General features: G+C 35.5%; 1 protein-coding gene across 1 annotated transcript in view; it reads left to right on the forward strand.

Annotated features, from left to right (window-relative positions):
* Positions 1 to 1,250: 1,250 nt before the first annotated feature.
* DCUN1D2 (defective in cullin neddylation 1 domain containing 2) overlaps positions 1,251 to 20,168 on the forward strand; it is a 30,519-nt gene continuing 11,601 nt past the window's right edge. The window contains exons 1-4 of the mRNA XM_044667103.1: positions 1,251 to 2,330; positions 5,385 to 5,601; positions 9,360 to 9,528; positions 11,492 to 11,622. Coding sequence (XP_044523038.1) covers positions 2,301 to 2,330; positions 5,385 to 5,601; positions 9,360 to 9,528; positions 11,492 to 11,622 — 547 coding nt within the window. The 5' untranslated portion in view covers positions 1,251 to 2,300. The remainder of the gene's footprint in view (positions 2,331 to 5,384; positions 5,602 to 9,359; positions 9,529 to 11,491; positions 11,623 to 20,168) is intronic.

Here is a 20,168-nt window from a genome sequence, read left to right on the forward strand (position 1 = left end):
TGCTCCCCAGACCTAGTGCTGCAGTGCTTCCATTGGACTGCTAGGTAGAGGGGAGGGGAGATATGGTGGAGATGGGGAAGAGAGTAGCTCTGCCAGAGTCCCTCCGCCTTTCTAGTAACTAACTCTGGTGAGGTATGGTTCATTTGGCCACAGAGAGGTCTCTCTGTACCATGTTTGGCATGTGTGTTAATACGTTTGCCATCATGGCAACACACCAAAGCAAATGCAGAATAACCTAGTATTTGATAAACCCAAAGATACCAGCTATGGGGGATAAGTACCCACTCTTCAATGAAAATTGTTGGGAAAAGTAGAAAATGGTAGCAAACTCAGAGAAGCAGAAATAGTAAATTCACCTTTACTGACAATACAAAAAGTCCAGTATCTCATATCATATACTAAGATAAATTCAAACTGGATATATGTTTTAGACAAAGGATGACAGCATAAGCAAATGAAAAGACTCTGGAAGAAATTAACTATCAGATCTATGAATAAGGGAAGGGTTCATGACTAAACAAGAGTTAGGGAGGTCATTAGGAAGTAAAATAGATAATTTTGATTGTATAAAATTAAAAAGATTTTGCACAAATGGAAACAAAAGAAATTGTAACAGGTTTCTCATTTCTAATATATATAGGAAACTGAGGCAAATATACAAGAACAAGAACTATTCCCCAGTGGTCAGGATATAAAAAGTCAGTTTTCAGAGAAATCCAAACTATCAATTAAGTATATGAAAAAATTCTCTTTCTCACTAATAATTAGATGAATACAAATAAATACAACTCTTAGAAACCACCATCTCCCCCTTAAATTAACTAAGTTGACAAAAAGGAAAATGACGAATGCTGGAGGGGCCCTGGGAATAGAGGTACTTTAATGTATTATTGTTGGAACTATAACCTGGTCTAGCCATTCTGGAATTTGGAATTATGCCCCAAAAGGTATTAAACTGTGCATATCCTTTGACCCAAAAGGATAAGAAAGAAAGCGGGAAAGGACATATATGTATAAAAATATTTATAGCAGCCCTTTTAGTTAAACTGAAAAGAATTAGAAACTGAGGGAATATTCATTATTTGAGGAATGGCTGAACAAGTTATGACTTATGAATGTGATAGAATACTATTGTGCTGTCAAAAGTGAAGGGAAAATTTTTTTTTTTTGGAAAAACTTGGAAGATTTGAATGAACTGATGCAGTGAAGTGAACAGAACCAGAACAATTTGTATAATCATAATATTGTAAAGATGATCAACTGAAAAACTTAGTAATTAAACATAACCCAATAATGCATCACATTTCCAACTAGCTCGTGATGAAACTGCTACCCACCTGCAGACATAGGAATATGAAACAGATGGACCCAAGAATGCTCTTTTCTTCCCTTTTTTTTTTTGGACATGGCTAATGAGGGAATCTGTTTTGTATGACTATACATAACTTGTAATGGCTTTGATTTTTTTGTCTTCTCAATGGTCGAGGAAAGGGGAAGGTTAAGGGAAAGAATTTGCTACTGAAAATAAAATAGAATTTTAAAAAGTAATCTTGTTCAGCTACAGGTTTGCCTAGAGGTTTTCTCATTGTCCTTTCCAACTATGAGATTTTGGGAAAATTAACATTTTTCTCCAACTACATTTTAAGAGGATGAATAAAAATAGGTAGTTTTGTGGGGGACTTGCACACCTGTTTATAAAAGAATAAGGTGCCCTTTAGCAGCAAAATTACTCATATTTTAAAAGTTAAGATAGTTTCCTCTTTGTTTCTGAAGTTGCTGCTCTGTTCTATAAGGCTTCCTAAAGTTAAAAAAAAAAAAAAAAAAAGTGGTTAGCTGGTGCTTGAGGAGAAGCGGATTCCACTAGCTTGGGTCCCCGTAGCCGCCAGTTGGGTGTCAGTTTAGCTCCAGCACCTCGGCTACAGTAAATGCGAAGCATGTCGGGAATTGTAGTTCCACACCACCCAGGCCCACCCTCTTCCCCACTAGCCCCTGGGATCTCCGCATTCTCTGAAGTTCTCCTTCTCACACAGCGCGTGCGGCGCCCCTCTGATCCCAGAGACACCTAGAGATGTCACAGAGCCCCAAAACACCGCCCCTACCCCAGGATCCGAAGCCTGAGGCCCCCCATTTCCCCCTCTTCCTAGCAATGTGTCACTAATGACCCAGCTATTTTTTAGAGGGCCACCAGGCCCCGATGGGCCAAGAAGTCTGGGCCTCCGCGCCTCCGCTGGCGGGAGGGGGCGGGGCGGGGAGAGGCTACGCCTGCGCGGAAGGCGCTAGCGGCGACTGGCTGGGCGGAGATGTTAGGGCTGAGCGCTGATGTTAAAATGGTAGGTGGACCTCGCGTCGCCCCCTGCCGCGGATCTTCTTCCGTCTTATCTGTTATCTCCTTGCTTTCCCTTCCTACTGGAGACGGCGGCGAGGGTGGAGCTGGGGCTGCCCCCGGGAGCGGTGAGGAGAGCGGAGGAGAGGAGGGAAGGTCATCGGGAGGGGCGGGGGGTGCGGGGGGAGCGCTCCGCTGGCAGGAGGAGAGGGGCGGGGCGAGGGGGGTTGCCCCTGCGGGCCAGGGATGTGGAGACCTGACACCGCCTGCTGCCTTCGCCTTTTTTGGGCTTCGGTTTTCCCCCCAGGCTGGTTGGACAGCTCCCCCGCTCCTCCCCTCTCGGGGTCTCTTTTCTCTTGGGGCTGGGGGGCGTAGTTCGGAACTTTTCCAAGGAATTTGAAGTACCCGAGGTTAAGGCGTTTGCTAATTCTCCAATTTGTCCATTTAATGGGTTTGACTTGATGTTGAGGTGAGCGGACTGGGGAGGTTGCTGCTTTGTAGCGTGTGTGCTTGTCTGTGTGCGTGTCTGTGTGTGTGTGTGTGTTTGTGTAAGTAAACTTAACATCTTAGTGTTAAAGGAGAGGGGTGGAGAAGATTGTATTGTAGATTATGTAGTATATGTGTATTTATTATGTGTGTGTGTACATATACACTTATACTATGGATAGAGTCCATTGTGAAAGTATCTGGTGGCTCTCACCCCACCCCAATTGTAAATTGTATTGAATCTACTTAATTCTGTTCTAATTCCTCCACCATAATTTTATTGTAAGGTAGAGCACTACGGGCTTTTTGTTGGTTCATTTAAATACCTTTTCATTTATTACATTTGGAAGCTTTTAGACTTTTAAGAACCATCCAAAAAGAAAAAAAATCCTTTGCCTTCTTGGCTAATCCTTACCTCGATGCTCCAAATGTGTTAAGTCAGTGCTCTGGAAAAATGGGGAAAATTTGACACCTGTGTGATGAAATGAGATCCATTTTCTGGGCAATAGCATAATTGAAAAGCCTAGGTAAAGTGTCTGGGAGCAGTAAAGTTATTTAAATAAACCTTCAGTTTCCAAAGATTGCACATTGGGATTGTGTGTGTGTGTGTGTGTGTGTGTGTGTGTGTGTGTGCGCGCGCGCGCGCGCGCCTCGTTTTATTGCAAATAGATGTCATTAATAAAAAGTTGTATGTGAAGGGGGCCATTTTAAGTCAGGTCATTGTAAAACCAAAGTTTGCTATTTTAAAATCTTGTGAATCCTTTGTAAAGCAAACATATTTTTTCCATTCATCTTTTCTGTATAAATTGGGATTTTTCATTTGTAAAATTTGCTTTGGTGATTTATACCTGTACTTTTTAAAGAAATAAATGCTGACATTCCTTTCGGGTCATATATTGTGTTTTTTGAGGTTGTGTATTTAACTAAAAGAATAATCACTTTAATGAAAATGGTCCAACAGGTTGAGCTCTTCAATTTAGTTGTTTGTTGAATTGAGAATTCTCAGTGATGTCCTATTGTACTTAAGTGGATTAAGTATTTCTGTGGAAGATACTCTTTTGCATTTTATTCATGGAAAATTTTGAGGCACTAGGAAGTTAAGTGGCCTGGACAGGGTTACATAATTCTGTTTTCAGGATCAAATCTCTTGACTATTTCAAGAATTTTCTACTGAGTCTTCTATCTCAGTACCACAGATTTAGAAATGGAAGGGAAACCTTAGTAGTCAATCTTCTACTCCACTTTCCTCTTTTCAGTGAGGAGCACTGAAGCTGAGAAATTACTTAATTAAGGTCATATAGGTGATAGGTAGCAGAGCCAAGTCCTCTGAGTCTAACTCTAAAATTCAGTAAAGTGTCAAAACATGTGGAAAATGGTCTGCTTACACTTTTTTAAATGTATAGAGGCCATAATTAAATTACCTGACATATATATCTTTATATTTCTTAATATTTTTTTTAAATCCAGAGAGAATATGTGAAAGAATCAGCTTAATGCTTGAACAGATTCAGTGATCATATTCTGTGGGGTTTGTTTTTTTGTTTCTTTGCTTTTTTTTTTTTTTTTAACCCTTACTCTTTGTTTTAGTAACAACTTTAAGACAGAAAGGCGAACGCTAGGCAGAGTTAAATGACTTGCCCAGGATCATACAGTTTGGAAGAATCCGAAGTTAAATTTTAACCCAGATCCTCTGAACTCCAGGCCTGGTGTTCTATCCACTGTGCCACCTAACTGCCCATACATTCAATGAACTTGAGGGGTCAGTAAGCCATTCCCCCTCTCTTCCAACTCCTAAATATGCTGCATCAGCATGATTTTAACTAATTTTAAACTTAATTATATTAAAAATCTAGTTCTAATATATTGTTTTAATGCAATTCTATGGAGTTGAAGAACTTAATTTTATTTATTCTAGCTTAAAAGTCCCTATCCTGTTCTCCATGGGCTCTATTGTTGTTTGATTAGTTTTTTTAGAACTATAAGTTCCTTCTGTGCCCACTTTCAAGAAGCATTTATGTTTTAAAAACTATTTAGAAATCTACCTCTATGCTTTAATGTTTCTTTTTCATTAATTTCTCCTCAAGACAGCTTTAACAGTGAATATTAGACTAAGAAACTTCAGTAATATTTTTAAACTAGAAAGCTTGATATTATTCATCAGGAAAAATCTGTTCATACCTGCATTAAGTTAAGAATGTCATCTTTCTAATAGGCCTGTTTTACAATGTTTTTAAAGTAACTGTTCTTAATGGAAAATGGAATGTGTGAAAATCAAAATACCTTTTGTGAAAAAATGATAAAATGATTTTTGATAATTCTTGATAAAAGTAATTTTAAAGGGTAGATTTTACATATTTGTTACTATATAGATGCTGTCATTTCAATTTTCAGAAGAATATGCAGTCTTTTTAACTGATGAAGAACAAGGCTTTGTCTTCCTGTAATTCTGAAGTGAAAGTTGAGTCACCATACAAGAAAAATAAATCCACTTAAAATATAGGCATTAGTAATAGAATGCTGAAACAAACTTCTGGATTAGCTTCATTGGCTTTCCTGCTTCTTTTGCATCCCAAAGCATAAGTTTAAATCATCTCAGAAGGACAAGATCCGACAGTTTATGACATTTACCCAGGCTGGTGAAAAGACTGCTATATACTGTTTAATGCAGAATGAGTGGAAACTAGAAGTGGCAACTGACAACTACTTCCAGAACCCAGACTTGTACTACAAAGAATCCATGAAAAATTCAGTAGACAAAAAGAAGTTAGAACAACTGTATAACAGGTATAAAGGTAAGGTTTGCTTTTAAAACATTTGCTTAAACATTGCTAAAACTTTTAGCATCTCTTATAAGGATATAATGTTTTTAGTGTATGTGGTACTGTGTAAAACCTTTTTTTAAGGTATTATTCCTCTTATCTCCTAATATTCAGTGCACAAAACCCAATTTAGTTACTCAAACAACTTTTACTAAAACAGTTTATTCAAAGTAGAGGAGCATTTTTTTCTGCTTCATTCTCAGGGTAAATACAACAGGGTTATGGATTTGGCATCATCTTTAGTAATAATAATGATAATAATAATTATATGGCACTTAAAAGTTTGCAAAGAACTTTTCATAAACTATCTCATTTGAGCTTCCTAATGACTATATTACATACTTTGAATTGATCTGTTGTCTTAATTAGAAGGAAATGCTCATTACAATGGATTTGACGTATAGTTTGTTGTAATCATGACTTGATATAATTTTGTCACAAAGTATTTTTTCTTCAGTTCTTGTTAAAGATGCTTTTTAAAATTCAAGTCACAAAACTAATTCAGGATTAAGTATGCACATTGTTTCAGAAGAGGTTTTAATATTGATACTTGCTGTTTGAATATTGGACAAAGCCACTTTGAAAAGAAATTATTTGGGTGTGTAATCAATCTGTGGTTGATTTTTTTCTGGCTTGCTTTTGTTAATTATTGTTTAAAGATCAGTTGATGTTTAGAATAAAACTTTTCCAACTCAGATGTGGCTATAACAATTATTATCTATGCCTCTCCCTTGACAGAGCTTTTTAATAGTTTAAAAGATTTTATATCTTCACAAAAACAGCTCAGTGATTTCTAAAATCTATATAACTTGTCATATCTATCCTAAGATTTACTGATAGCATCTGAAACTAAAACATTAAGTAAAATTCCTTTTTGTTTTTATAGCAGTGGATTTCATTGGAGAGGATTTTTTCTTAACATTTTATTTTAAATAAAAGTCATCTAGCATGAACAGTACAAAGAATAAAAGAGAATTGTATGTGAAAGTGTAAACTGTTACATAGTTTTAAAAGTGCATCTTAAACATGACAATACTAAAATTGCCTATTTGTGTCCCATTTTGAACAATATTTTGCTTTCTGAAGTATATTTTTTAAAGTTTCATGGATGCTTCTTTTTTTATGTATATCTAATACTGTCCACTAACTCCACAAACACCTTCCCACTCCCAAATAGAAGTACTTCCTTGTAACAAATTAGTATAATCAAGTACAAAACAAGTCATTCGATTGATGCAAGTCCCAAAATGTATGTCTCAAACCACACCTGCCCTCCATTTTATCTCTGCCAAGAGGAAGAAGGCATCTCTCATCATCAGGCCTCTGAAGTCATGACTGGTCATTGCATCAGAGCTCTGAAATCTTTCAAAGTTGTTTTCCTTGCCTTTATTATAGTGATCATGAAAATTGTTCCCTTGCTTAACTTTGTATTTCCCATACTGAAACAGCTGTGGTTTAGATTGTAAGAACTAGGTTTTAGAGCAGAAAAAATACTTTTCTTATTGGCAATTTTGCTTATTCTCTTTGCATATGATTAAAAAAATATTTAGTATTGCACATATGTGCCCCTTTAAACAAAACCTTAATTTAAAAACATTTTGGGATAGAATCATAGGTTTGTACTTAATGAAGCTCTAAAAAATAAACAATTTTAAAATGTTTTCGGAACTACTTTCACATAATTGTTAGAGTTGTTTTTTTTTTTAATGAACTTTAACCTTCTGTCTTAGCATTATTAGTTTATTGGTTCCAAAGCAGAAGAATTATAAGGGGTAGGCTATGAGGATTAAGTGACTTGCCCAGGGTTAAACAGCTAGGAAGTGTCTGAGACCACAGTTGAACCCAGTACTTCCCATCTTGAGGGCTGGCTCTGTATATCTGTTAAGCCACCTAGCTGCCCCTTGAATTGACTTCCTAGATCTGGTTGATATGCCTTTCAAATATTTTTCAATAAGAACAAATAGCAAGTCTTTATATTAAACATTTTAATTTAAACCCTCTTTCCCTTTAAGCAATGAAACCAGAAGACACTATAAATCCAACAAATAATAATAGATCCTACTAATTTCAAATGACTTTTCAGTATTCCATTTATCTATTTTTATAAAGTAAGTGTGTATGTGTATATACATATATATATGTATATATACACACACACACACATATACATGTTCACAAATATTGGGTCTCATCCTAAAAAAATTCAAAAACATAATTAGGTAGGCATGCCATTGCAATTAAGCCACTTTAAAGTTTCATTAAATATTGTTAGGTACTTTTATAAAATTATTTCCTTGCTCAGGTAACATCTTAGCACATTTTTATATTTCCATTTCATTCCATATGCAAAGTCAGACTTGGCATTTTGTGAGGTTAGAGTATCATAAATCAGTTTATAGAAATTGTGTGTGTGTATGTGTATGTGTACATGCATGCACAACTTAGGCTTTGGCTCATCTTGCATAGTTGTGTTTACATGCTCTTCTACATATGAAAGATTGCCTTTGTAGGAAATTGTAATATCGTAATTACATTTATGCCATCAACAATAATACAGGCATAATAACTAAGTAAACCAGAATATAATTAGATGACCAAAGTAAAATTTTGCCTTTTAATCACGTTGCCCCTCCCCCCACCCTTTACAACACAACAAATGTACATGTGAATAAATTTTGGAAAACTTACCTCATCTATTTTCTTAGCCATTACTGGACTGTCATTAGATCATTTATACATAAATTTTGCCAAGAATTTTTACTCTGTTTATATAGGTTATGCTTTCTCTTTGATGGCATAGGTTTTGTCTTGAAGCAGAACAGGCAATGCAGAATTTCTTTCAAGCCCTTATTAACAGTTCTAAGAAAGAAGAGTGGTAAGAGCTAGGCAGCTGGGGTTAAGTCACTTGCCAGGGTCATACAACTGCCTGGCATTCTATCCATTGTACTATCTAGTTGCCCCCTGAATGAATTTCTACTGTCATTTTTCTTCCATCTTTAGCTATCTAGACTAACAGAAATATAAACTTGCATTATAATGTCAGATTATGTTATAAGTAATATATTTTATGAAGATATTAACCTCATTTGGTTTAGTCTTGCCAAGCTGCTTTCACTGATGTTATGTGATAGTTACTACACAATATTGTTTCTAATTAAAACCAAGAAAACTGACTCATTTTTGGTTTTTGTATTATGAATGAGTAAATTAATATTTCACTTTTTTCCAAATTGGAATTAAGAAAAAACATTATCTAAACTGCCAAGTTCAGATGTATGAAAAGCTAAAGTTATTGAAAGTGAAGAATGTATTTTATACAGTGACATTTGAATGAAATTTTCTTCATCTTACTCTGTAACAGAAATAAGTTAGATTGTTCTATGCCTCACTTATACTTGTCATTAATAGTGGCAGTTTCCTATTGACAGGTAGCTTTTTGGACACCTTTGCTATTTTTGCTTTATTCTGTGGAAGTTAATTTATTTCCTTCTTTTTTACTTTAAAGCAAGTAAAATACTTTTTGAAAAAAGATTCCACTTATCTAGGCTAATGGATATAATTTTATTAAGCAAAAGTTGTTTTTGATTTACCATGATTGCTAGGTTTATTGCTTCTTGGATATGACAAATTATACTATGAATATGGGATGCAAAGCACCATTAGACTGTTTATTCCTTTATGCTTACAGTTTACAATAATATAATTCTTCTGTCTTGTCATTTTAAATACAGATCCACAAGATGAGAATAAAATTGGCATTGATGGAATTCAACAGTTTTGTGATGATTTAGGTCTAGATCCTGCCCATATCAGTGTTCTTGTCATAGCATGGAAATTCAGGGCAGCTACTCAATGTGAATTCAGTAAAAAGGAATTTATTGATGGCATGACAGAGCTGGGGTGAGTGAGTAAATGGGTGACTTCTACAATGCAGAATTGTTCTCTTCATTGTGTTTTTTTATGAGATGTTTTTACCATTTTTTAAAAAATCAGCCCATGCACATCACATTCTTATATCATTCCTGTGGTTCTCTTTGTGTCTTCCTATAGCTAGCTATCTGTCCTTTCAAGTGATTTAATTGATTTTCCTTTCAATTCCACCATAATGATTTGTACATGTCATTGCTTTTTTTTTTTTTAATCTAAACCTGTGACTTCATCAGTATAGGGAACTCCTGGTAAAAAGAAATTTTCTCTCTCTTTTATGGTCTTAGAGAGTTGTCTGCAGAGATATTAAGTGACTACCAAATTCATAGCCAAACTATAGATTCATACTAGCTGGGTTTTACAGACTGAAATCAGCTCTCTAGGTACTAAGCTATGCTACTACTAAAACTCAAATGAGACTCACTGTAACCCTGGGAGATAGACACTGTGAGTACATATAAGTTCCTATTTTTATATGAGGGAACCTAACTTCAGAGAGGTGGTTTTCCTATGGTCACATAGCTTATAAGCATTAGAAAAGAAGTTTAAACCCAATTCTTTTCATCAAACCTTTTTGTTCAGATTAGTCCTTCTTATTAATACCTTAAATCACTCTCATACATATCAATTCTTTTCTCCTAATTTCAAATCCTTACAATCAGTACTGAGGAATACTTTGTCATTCTTTAATTAATGTTATTTTATTACAACATTATTTATATAAAGATAAAATATACAAAAATAAATTCCACTTATCTGTTAACTAGAATGGTACTTTATACCACTGAATTATAGTCCTTTAAGCATCCTGTAATACTTCAGGGTTATAAAGATAGGGGGAGGGATTGCTTTCATTTAATATTTAACTTAATATTTTGCTATTGTGATTTGGCAAATCCTTGATACTAATGAAAATAGGTGAAATTATATAACTACCTTGTAACGAATGTGGTAATGGAAATGCTAACCTGTTTTACTGTAAGTTTTGACCCTCTTACAGGAAAAAATGTTTTGGGAGAACCGATTTGAAATCCTTGAACTAGGCAACAGAAGGAAGCTTTATAACTTTTGAAATAAAAGAATTCTCTTGAAACAGAGGGAAAGCATAAAAAAAGCATAAGTATTTGGAATGTGACTCTTCTGTTCTGTAATGTGCCATGTTCTTGGTGAATGCTCAAGACATATTAATTATAATGATAGGAGACTTGCTATACTTTTTCAGGTTTTAAAAATTCAATAATATGTGTATGAAAAATATGAAGCTCTAAATGCAGAGCGAAAGAGACCTATTACAGAACTTTCCTATTTAATCTTTTCTTGATAGTCTAATTTAGTCATTAAGAACTCCAATGATTATACTGTACTATCAGACATGAATGCCCTTCAAACCTATTGAGTTGTATAGGAATTGTTTGCTATTTCTATTCTTACGGTTTGGGAAAGCAGCTGACAAAGGTTTTTAGTATTGTTTATAAAATAAAAATAAGTGGGCACTAGGGGAAGTCACAAGGCTTAATAGACTGCATAAGCTTTAGTGCATGCTTGGCACATACATAGGAAGTGCTTAATAAAATGTTTTTTACTATTTATGGATTTTTTTATCAGCAGAGCAATTCCTTAAAAACTTTTTTAAGGGTCTTTTTCATTTTTTAAAACTATTCTCCATTCAGTTGATGTTACTGAAAAAATGTGAGACATGACAATTTCTTTGTTATACACTTAAAAAACCTCAAGTTCATTATATGTCACTATGATTTCTTTTTAAGGTCCTTACATATTATATCATGGAGGAAAAGACAAATTACATTTTATCAGTAATGTTACTGAATGTAACTTTTGGAGCCAAATCAAGTGCTAATGCAATTCTGTTAATAAATGTGTTTTATAAAATTTTTCTATTGAAAGTAGTATTCACTGATTAACTTTTTTACAATAGGTGTGATACCACAGAAAAATTAAAAGCTCTTTTACCAAGAATAGAACAAGAGCTAAAGGATGCGATAAAATTCAAAGATTTTTATCAATTTACCTTTAACTTTGCTAAGAATCCTGGACAAAAAGGTTTAGGTGAGTATGATAAATACAAAATATATAATGCTTTTTCAAATTTCTAGTGGTTTTATAATTGATGTAATCACTGATTCTTCAGTTTTTCTAATAATAATAATGATACTAGAAATTTCACTGAGTTCTTGTTCTTTTCTTTTTTCGAGATTTTACTCAGTAGACTAAACTGGGATAGCTTATAATTTCAAGAGCAAATGGATGATATTTTTGACTTTCAGGTATTCTCAAAGGTTTTGGAGAACTCTTAATTAACAAATTTTATTCCGTAAAATACCTTGTGATACATGTAAAGTTAAGATGTCTCTATACCCTTGCATGACAGCACCACAAGATATTGTTATTAGCCCGACATTGATACTAACTATATCCAGTATATTAGAAGGAAATGATAAACCACTCTAGTTTCTTTGCCAAGAAAACCCCAACTGGACTGATGAAGAGTCGGACATTATTGAAAAATAGACTGAACGACAACAGTGTATTAGGGAGGTCAGCAGTTAATGTTTAACATCTGTCTAGTGTTTGAAACTTATTTTCCTCTCTTTTATAGTGTCAGTTCTTAGCTTCTTTTGGTTAGTATTGAGATTAGCTAGTTAAACTCCATATAACTTGTTTAACATCTATAGTAATAGCAAAATATTAAAGTCATGTCTAATATGAATGCAATGTATAAATCTAAATCAAACCACATTTGAATACTTCATGTTTTTTTAAACTGGCCTTAGTAGTCCAAATAGCTTTAAGAATATGAATGATATTATTGAAGAATTGACATTCTAAAGTTTGGTTTTTTCTTAGGCAACAGGACAGTTTAGCATGTCTTTAAATGCCTAGCAACCCACACTAACCCACAACTTAAGCTAAAATTACAATGACTGGTTTGTCTCAGTAAGATCCTACCTACAAACTTGAAAAGCATTTTATACTTTGTTAATGTAAAAGAAACATTAGAAAAAGTGTTTTGAATTTACAAATATTTCTAAACTTTTAAGAAGCTGATAAAACTTGAGGAAACAAGACAATGGTTTGAAAAATGAAGGGAATAGTTTACTATACAAACAATCCTAGCCTCTCTATCTCCTCTACCCACCATTTTCATATAAATACATTGTATTTATATGCTCTGTTTTTGCATTGGAGTCAAATAGTAGCTATAAAAGTACAAAGGGTGTTTTTAATGCCTCACTATTAAATAAGTGGAGAATTACCTGTTACCATAACTACTACATAACTACAAGGGCGATTTTCAATTTTCTTCCTTTTCTCCTTGTTTCTCACCTATATATTTTGGAATTGACCTTTTGGTTTTTAATTGTTCATGTTCTTGAACTGCAGTGAGTCTGTTGTCAGCATTCCCGTTGCCTTTAGGCTGCTCCATCACATCCCAAAGAGCTTTTTTTACCCTGCATGCCACTGCTTTGCAGATCTCGTGCCTGACACCTCAGGAGCACAACCAGGTCTCAGCAAGAGGGTCCTATAAAGGAAACCACTTGAGTCGATCTACTTAAAACATGAAAAGCTGGAAGTATCGTTGACTCCTATGGGAGAACAATTGGGAAAGTATGGATGTCTTTTTCCCTAACCAGGGAAAGCGGGTGAGCAAAGCTGAGAGTCATGTGAATTATGTTAAAGTGCAGCAACTAGCTCTAAAAGCAAGGGGTCTTGCAGATTTCATATTTATTAAAATTTTAACAGCATAGTATTCTTCTTCATTAGAATTCTTGAAAGCCAGCTGAGACCACATAATCAAATTCTTGAGATCCCCAGGGGAAGAAGATTGTGGTATAGTTTTTATGAAGAAAATAATTACTGTTTCACTTGGCTTGACTTCAAAGGATGACCTGATTATTTTCATAAGAAGCTTCAGAAACAAAAAGGAGTAACAACTCACTATCAGTACTGGAAAGACTGCAGTTCTTAGGAAATAAGAAGAAAAAACTGGAGTCAAACTGGGTTCCCCTCCCCCCTTTTGTGTCTACCTCAGCTAACTTATAACTTAGGTGAAGAAAGGATTTGAATGCTAGCCTTCCTGACCGTGGATATATCTGTAGGTGTCTCCATAGCCTACCAACCAGATTGCTTCTTGTAAGGAACATCAACATATCACCTGGAGAGGGATAAAAAGACTACAATAAATGATTATTCCAGAAAATGTAAGAGGCTGCGATAAAGGTGCCTATAAAGAAGAGGTCTGCAAAAACTGACAACTGGACCTTGTTGGATTGAGTTCTTGTAATATATGTATGTGAGGAATAATTTGGCTTATAGGAGTTTTCATTCCTGTGGAGATGCTTTGAAATATTGAATGACATGTTTGTTTTAAAATATTTCTCGTTATTACACATATCAGTATGGAAGAACAGAAGGGTTATATTAACCTACTCCAGTACCCTGGTAGCTGGTAGCTCTGTCTCTACCTTGGAACTGTCATCCATTTCTCCCTCCAGGGACCTTAATATTTCCCGCCCTTCTTTTTTCCTTTATCTCCCTTTAATGTTCTTTTTGACAACTATAATATCCACTCTTTTATGTGTACTTGGTCCAGAGGTCATTTATTATACTTGGCCCAGATGTAGCATATCATTTTATCCTATTTGCCCAGCTAATTAATTGTTAACTACTATATTGGTCTGCCCCAAATTTTAAGTTGCACCCCTAAAATAAGATCTTTGAAAGAGAAAAAATATATTGGTATTCACTAGAAAGGGAAGACATTTCAGCCTGACACATTAATATACATTTGTATTTTTAAGCAACTCCATATAGATTTGTTGCCTTTATGAAAGATAATGTACCTATGATATATTTGTGGAGTAGGAAGAGTGCTGGATTGGGAGTCAGAGAACCTGGGTTCAAATTCTAGTTATCCTCCTCCCTGTGTCTTGAATTTTCTCATCTTTAAAATGAGGGAGATGGATTAGTTAATTTTTAAATGTTCCTTCCAATTCTAAATCTATATTTATGAAGACCTCTCAGTGATATACATCAGTGACATCACACTCAAATGGAAGTAAATTCCTATGTTGACTGTATGTTGACTTATGTAAGAAGGAAAAATTTAGGTATTTATAGATATATATTAAATATGTGGCCGCCAGGAATCAACAATTCAGGTTGATTCCGTAATTAAATCAGACCCAAGTCAGCATCGGGTTGAAGAGTTTATTTACAGTCTGGTAGGTTAAAAGTAGGAGTAAAGAGAAAAGGAGAGAGGCTAGTCCAGGCCAAAGGCCTGGAGGGAGAGAGAAGAAGGTTATAAAGCTTAATAATGAAGCTGTAAGCCACAAGGCCCAACAGCCAGATAGGCAGAGTTTAGAATTGGCCCAGCTAGGCCAAGGAAGTCATCCTAACTTACCCACGTGACAATATTGAGTGTAAGCTGTCTGTGGTCTTAGGAGATGCTTCTTCTTCCAGTTCAAGATGGCAACTCCCCCACAGAAAGTTCACTAACTTACTTAAAGAGATCGTGTCTTTCATCACTTCCTGTGGTCCACCTCTAATTCAAGTGGACAAATGGCAGTTTCTACATTGATTTGGACTGCCCAAAGGGCAGTCCCTTATTCTTGATTTGTTACTTATTGTCACGTGTGGGTAACTCGTCTCCCCTCCCCACTAAGGGAGGTTAGGGTGACATCATTAGCACGCCTAGGTTGAGTAGAATTTTGACTATTAATGGGCTCGAGCTAATTCTATTTACACACTTAGAAAACCAGAAATTAATTTACATTCTATTGTATTTTTATTTATTCATTGACACTTATCTGGTTCAGGCTATTGCTATTCCAGAGTTTTGCTGGCAGTTGACATCTCTGCCCTAGATAATGTTTCCCTAAAGCTCCCCCGTTGCTTACCTTGGGTGAAGAGGGCTGTTTTCTCTATTATTGCTTCTTTATTTTCTATAACAAAGGTAAGCAAATAAATTTTCATTTATTTATTTCTTCATGAGGACATAAAACTAATCATTAACTGTTCTTCCTGATAATAGAAAAAAAGGAAAACCAGATGGAGGGTTTTATTTTCATTCTCCTCTTTCTCCCTCCTCCCCTTCAAAATCATACCTTTCATAACACCAGCCACTAGTTTGAAGGTTGGCTTTACAGCTAGGCAGAGCAAATAGCTTTTTGTCTTAAAATATAAAACCCCAACATATGTCAGTCCATCTTAATGGCAATATTCTTTTTTTGCCTTGAAGCCTTTCACATCTTCAAGGGTCACTTTTTTTATTCATGGAGGGGAAGAGTTAGGCTTTTATCTGCTTACACTTTTATTATTCAATATTAATTAATAGCCTAGTGTGTACAAAATACTGCACTAGAGGAAATGAAAAACTTAAATAAGCCTTGGCACTCTTACCCTCATGAAACTTAGAGTTTAGTAGGATATGGTATGGGTTGAATATAATATAAAATTATAAAGATGGTATAAACAAATAGAGCTTCAAATATAGCAGATGCTTAAAATTTGTTGAATTATTGGAGGTATAAAACAGAAAAGTTGGAATATTCAGGGAGAGAATAGAAAGCTGATTACCAACAGGAGAACAAGAAAGGCTTAATGGAGAAGATAGCAGTTGAATTAAGGCTTCAAAGGTTAGGTCTGAATTAAACAGGGTAAGTGATGAGAAGAATATCATGTGATGAGATAAGCAAGGCTCCTTTTAAAACATTAACTCATAAAATAAGATAGATTTGATTTGCTGACACCACCTACTGATAATTTTAACATAGGTGAGAAAAGGTTTGACTACTAACATGGACCTTCCTGACAGTTTCTTCATCTGTACAATGAGCCAGAGAAGGAAATAGCAAACCACTCCAGGATCTCTGCCAAGAAAACCCCAAATGAGGTCATGAAGAGTCAGACACTACTGAAATGACTGAACAATAACAACAATATAGAGATACCTGGCTTGCTATCATGTACTCTCTTCCATCCCATAACTACTTACCATTGATACTGCCATGACTTCTTTTGGGGCTGGATTTCTTATTGCCCATATTTGACTTTCTCTTTTTGAAACTTTCTCCCCTTTCCTATCTGAAAAGAACACAAGACTATTAAGTGTTTATTACTATGTACTAGGAGGGGAGTTACAAATACAGGTTAAATTTAGAAGATTATGGTGGTCTTAAGAGTTAATCTTGGTTCTACATGCCACGAGGAAGAAATTCTAGGCCCTAGTCTTTATAGACTTGTAATATTTCTTGCTCTCTTTTCTTCCTGATCAATGCCCCACCCTTCAAGCCTCCATTCCCCACCCCCCAAAAGTATTTCCAAGACTCTGGATGGTAGATTTGGTTGGTAAGGCTATTCTGGTAACTTGATCTGTTGAAATTTGCTTTCTAAATCTTTGTTTCTAGGTCTTAGGGAACAAGGGTTCTTTCAGATTTTTTTTTCTATCAAGCTTCCCTTTCTCCACAGACCCTTCTTCCTCTCTTCCTTCTGTGTCTTTAAGACCTCATAATTTACTATACCTCACTTGCTTGTTTTTTCTCCATGGCTTTGGAGAAGCAATATTCTTATTCACTGGTTTCAGTTAGATAAGAGAGATTCTTCCATTTCTAGCCTCCAAAGTTAGCTGCCTTGGGGCTTCAGATTTTGTGTCTCTTCCTTTGTCTTTTCCCTATAGATTTTGATGCTTTAGCCTTGAGAACTTTCTTGCCTTCCCTCTTCACCTTACATCCATCCTTTCTGTCTTAACAAGATTGTAGCATGCGACTGCCCTAGGGGGTGAAATTTACTTCCTTTTCATGATTTCAAATAACTTTAATCCCTGTGGCCCTTAACAATAAGAATAGATTTCTCTTGCCCTCTGCCTGAGCCTGGCTCCTGCTCAGGTTCTGATCCTTCCATAAGATACCTCATATTGATTGAACTGAAAGGACAGACTCCTTTGAATCAATATATACTTGCTCTCAGTTACAGACTGTGATCACTCTCCTATCTTAAGGTATTGCTCATGTCTCATACACTTCCCTTACTTCTCCCTTCAAAGCAATAATCCAGTCCAGAATTATGATTACATAGGATATAGCAACAGAACAGGGAAAGGTCCTAGATGATAGCCCTCATTTTTACAAATGAAAACAGGGGCAGAGAGGTTGTAATTTGACAATATAACTAGTAAATAGTAAGTTGAATTTTAGAACCCTGGTTCCCATACTTCTAGATCACTGCTTCTTATACTCTGCACGTGGCCTTTTAGGAATTCTACTATAACCCTACAAAGATACTGATTTCTGAGGGCCTTTCTAGCCCTAAATCTATGATGCTATACTTTTATAAATTGCTATAGATGGGGTGGGAGTCTGGTGAGGAATCTTTCTGATTTTAGCTGGGTTGATAATGACAGATGCACAGTTAGTTGTCCATTTCGTCCTTCTTGGGTAGAATCTTCCAGAGCTTTTTATCCACTGGCATAATCCTCAAGAGTTCAAGTTATTACTACCTTCTCATGTGGCCGCAGAATAGAACTTTAATGGATGGGAACTTCTCAGCCATATTCCCAAAATATGCCCTTGATGTAGGTTTAGCTCTCAGCCTTGCTGCTGCTTCTCTGAGTTGCTCTCAGAGAATTGAGCTATGGGAGTTTTAGCTCTCAGTTGTGGGGCTCAAATGGGACTTGAGTCCTATTGCGCTTTCATTCCTTCATCCAGTTGTGTTCCTCTTACTAGTAGGAAGCATAGGGTTTAGAGCGGGAAGTGATCTTAAGTATAAATAGAACTGGAAGCTCATTACAAGAGAGACCGAGGGGGGGGGAGGGGGGAGGAGAGGGAGAGATTGGATTTTTAATCCCTTACCTTCTGTTTTAGAATTGATACCGAATGTCAGTAAGGGCTAGGCAATTAGGGTAAAGTGACTTACCCAGGGTCACACAGCTAACAAATATCTGAGGCCAGATTTGAACCCAGGATCTCCCAACTCCAGGCCTGACTATCCACAGAACCCCCTAACTGCCCCTATGTTATATTTTATCAGAGCATTTAATGGCATATGTTGTATGTGTCTAATAATGAAAAAGCTCTAGTAAAATTATCAATTTCATGTTATGGTAAAGTTTTAGAAATTTAGGAATAATGTGAAGTATTCATAATTCACTACTTCATTTATCAGCATTAAGGGTAAGTATTTGCAAAACTTAGGTGCTTTTGAGGGATAAATGGAAAAAATGCAATCTTGGTGAGTAACTGAAAATACTAGCAATTATTTTATGATCTCCTGGCACTGTCAGTAATCTTGCTATGTACAGAGCCCTGAACTCTTCATAATAGTAAGTTTTATTCCAATAATGGCTTCTACTTTAGGGATTAGAATTTACTGATTATATAAGTAGGTCAGATATTGATTATGATATAAGCTTTTTGTCTGTTTTGGTTCTGACTTGGTATTGGGGAAAAGAAATAGATCAGGTGGGTCTGCAACTTCTTTTTAAAAAAATTTTTAAACCCTTACCTTTTCTCTTAGAATTGATACTAAGATTCCAAGGCAGAAGAGCTAGACAATTGGGGTTAAGTGACTTGCCCAGGGTCACATAACTAGGAAGCCTCTGAGGTCAAATTTGAATCCAGGTCCTTGCAACTATGCTACCTAGCTAACCTGGGTCTGTAACTTCTTAAACCCAAATCCTTGGATGTCCTTAGTAAGCCTTAAGGTTTTTAAAGACAAGGAATGAATAATGAAAGCAAGAAAATGGAAGAGGATAAAAAAGGGCAGATCAGAAAGAGCTGCCATATAGTAGAAAGTTGGTTGACCTCAGCCTTATGAACTAGATGGAGTGAAGGACAGTAGTACTGGGGGGCGGGGGGAGAGAACATTTCTATGCCCCTGTATCCAATTATAATACAATACTCAAATACAGTTATGTGAATTAAAAGATTATATTTTACCCTTGAGCTTATTTATTTTTTGATTACTAGATTTATTAAGCACTTACAGGATAGACACTACTATATGAATACCAGTAGACAAATCAGTTCTTTCTCTCAAGGAGGTTACATCCTAATGCAGGAATAAAGGGGAGCTGGAAAAGGGGGTCGGGATAGAATTTGAATAATCAAGCTGGGGATGAGGCTGCTAAGCAGGCGAAGCATAGGTGAGAGAGCAGCTGGGAATGAAGCAAGCACAAGCATGGTTACTTATTTATTTTTATTGGTTTGTTAGACTTTTAGCAACATTTCACTACAATTTTGTTAATTTGATTTTATGTGTTCCCTATTTAGCAAATTTCTGAATTTCATATCAAGAGAAATGTTTAATAATTTATGCCTAGTATGTGGAAGTATTAATTTTACCTTATTTGAAATGACAAGATTTTCTCTTTTCTTTTACATGAACATGCTTGAGAAATTTCTATCTTAAAAATGACTTGTAAGTTGGCAAATATAGTGATGATTAAGTGAAATTGGTTTTTTTTAGTTAAATCTTGTTTCATTAAATCTTCATTTTACAAATACCTTTTAAAACATTGTATAGTGCTGATATACTCAAAAAAGTATCTTAAATTCAGAGGAAAAACTAGTACATTGTTTAGAATAATATTGAAAACT

Source organism: Gracilinanus agilis, chromosome 3 (genome assembly GCF_016433145.1).
Source record: "Gracilinanus agilis isolate LMUSP501 chromosome 3, AgileGrace, whole genome shotgun sequence".
Taxonomy (NCBI): Eukaryota; Metazoa; Chordata; class Mammalia; order Didelphimorphia; family Didelphidae; genus Gracilinanus; species Gracilinanus agilis.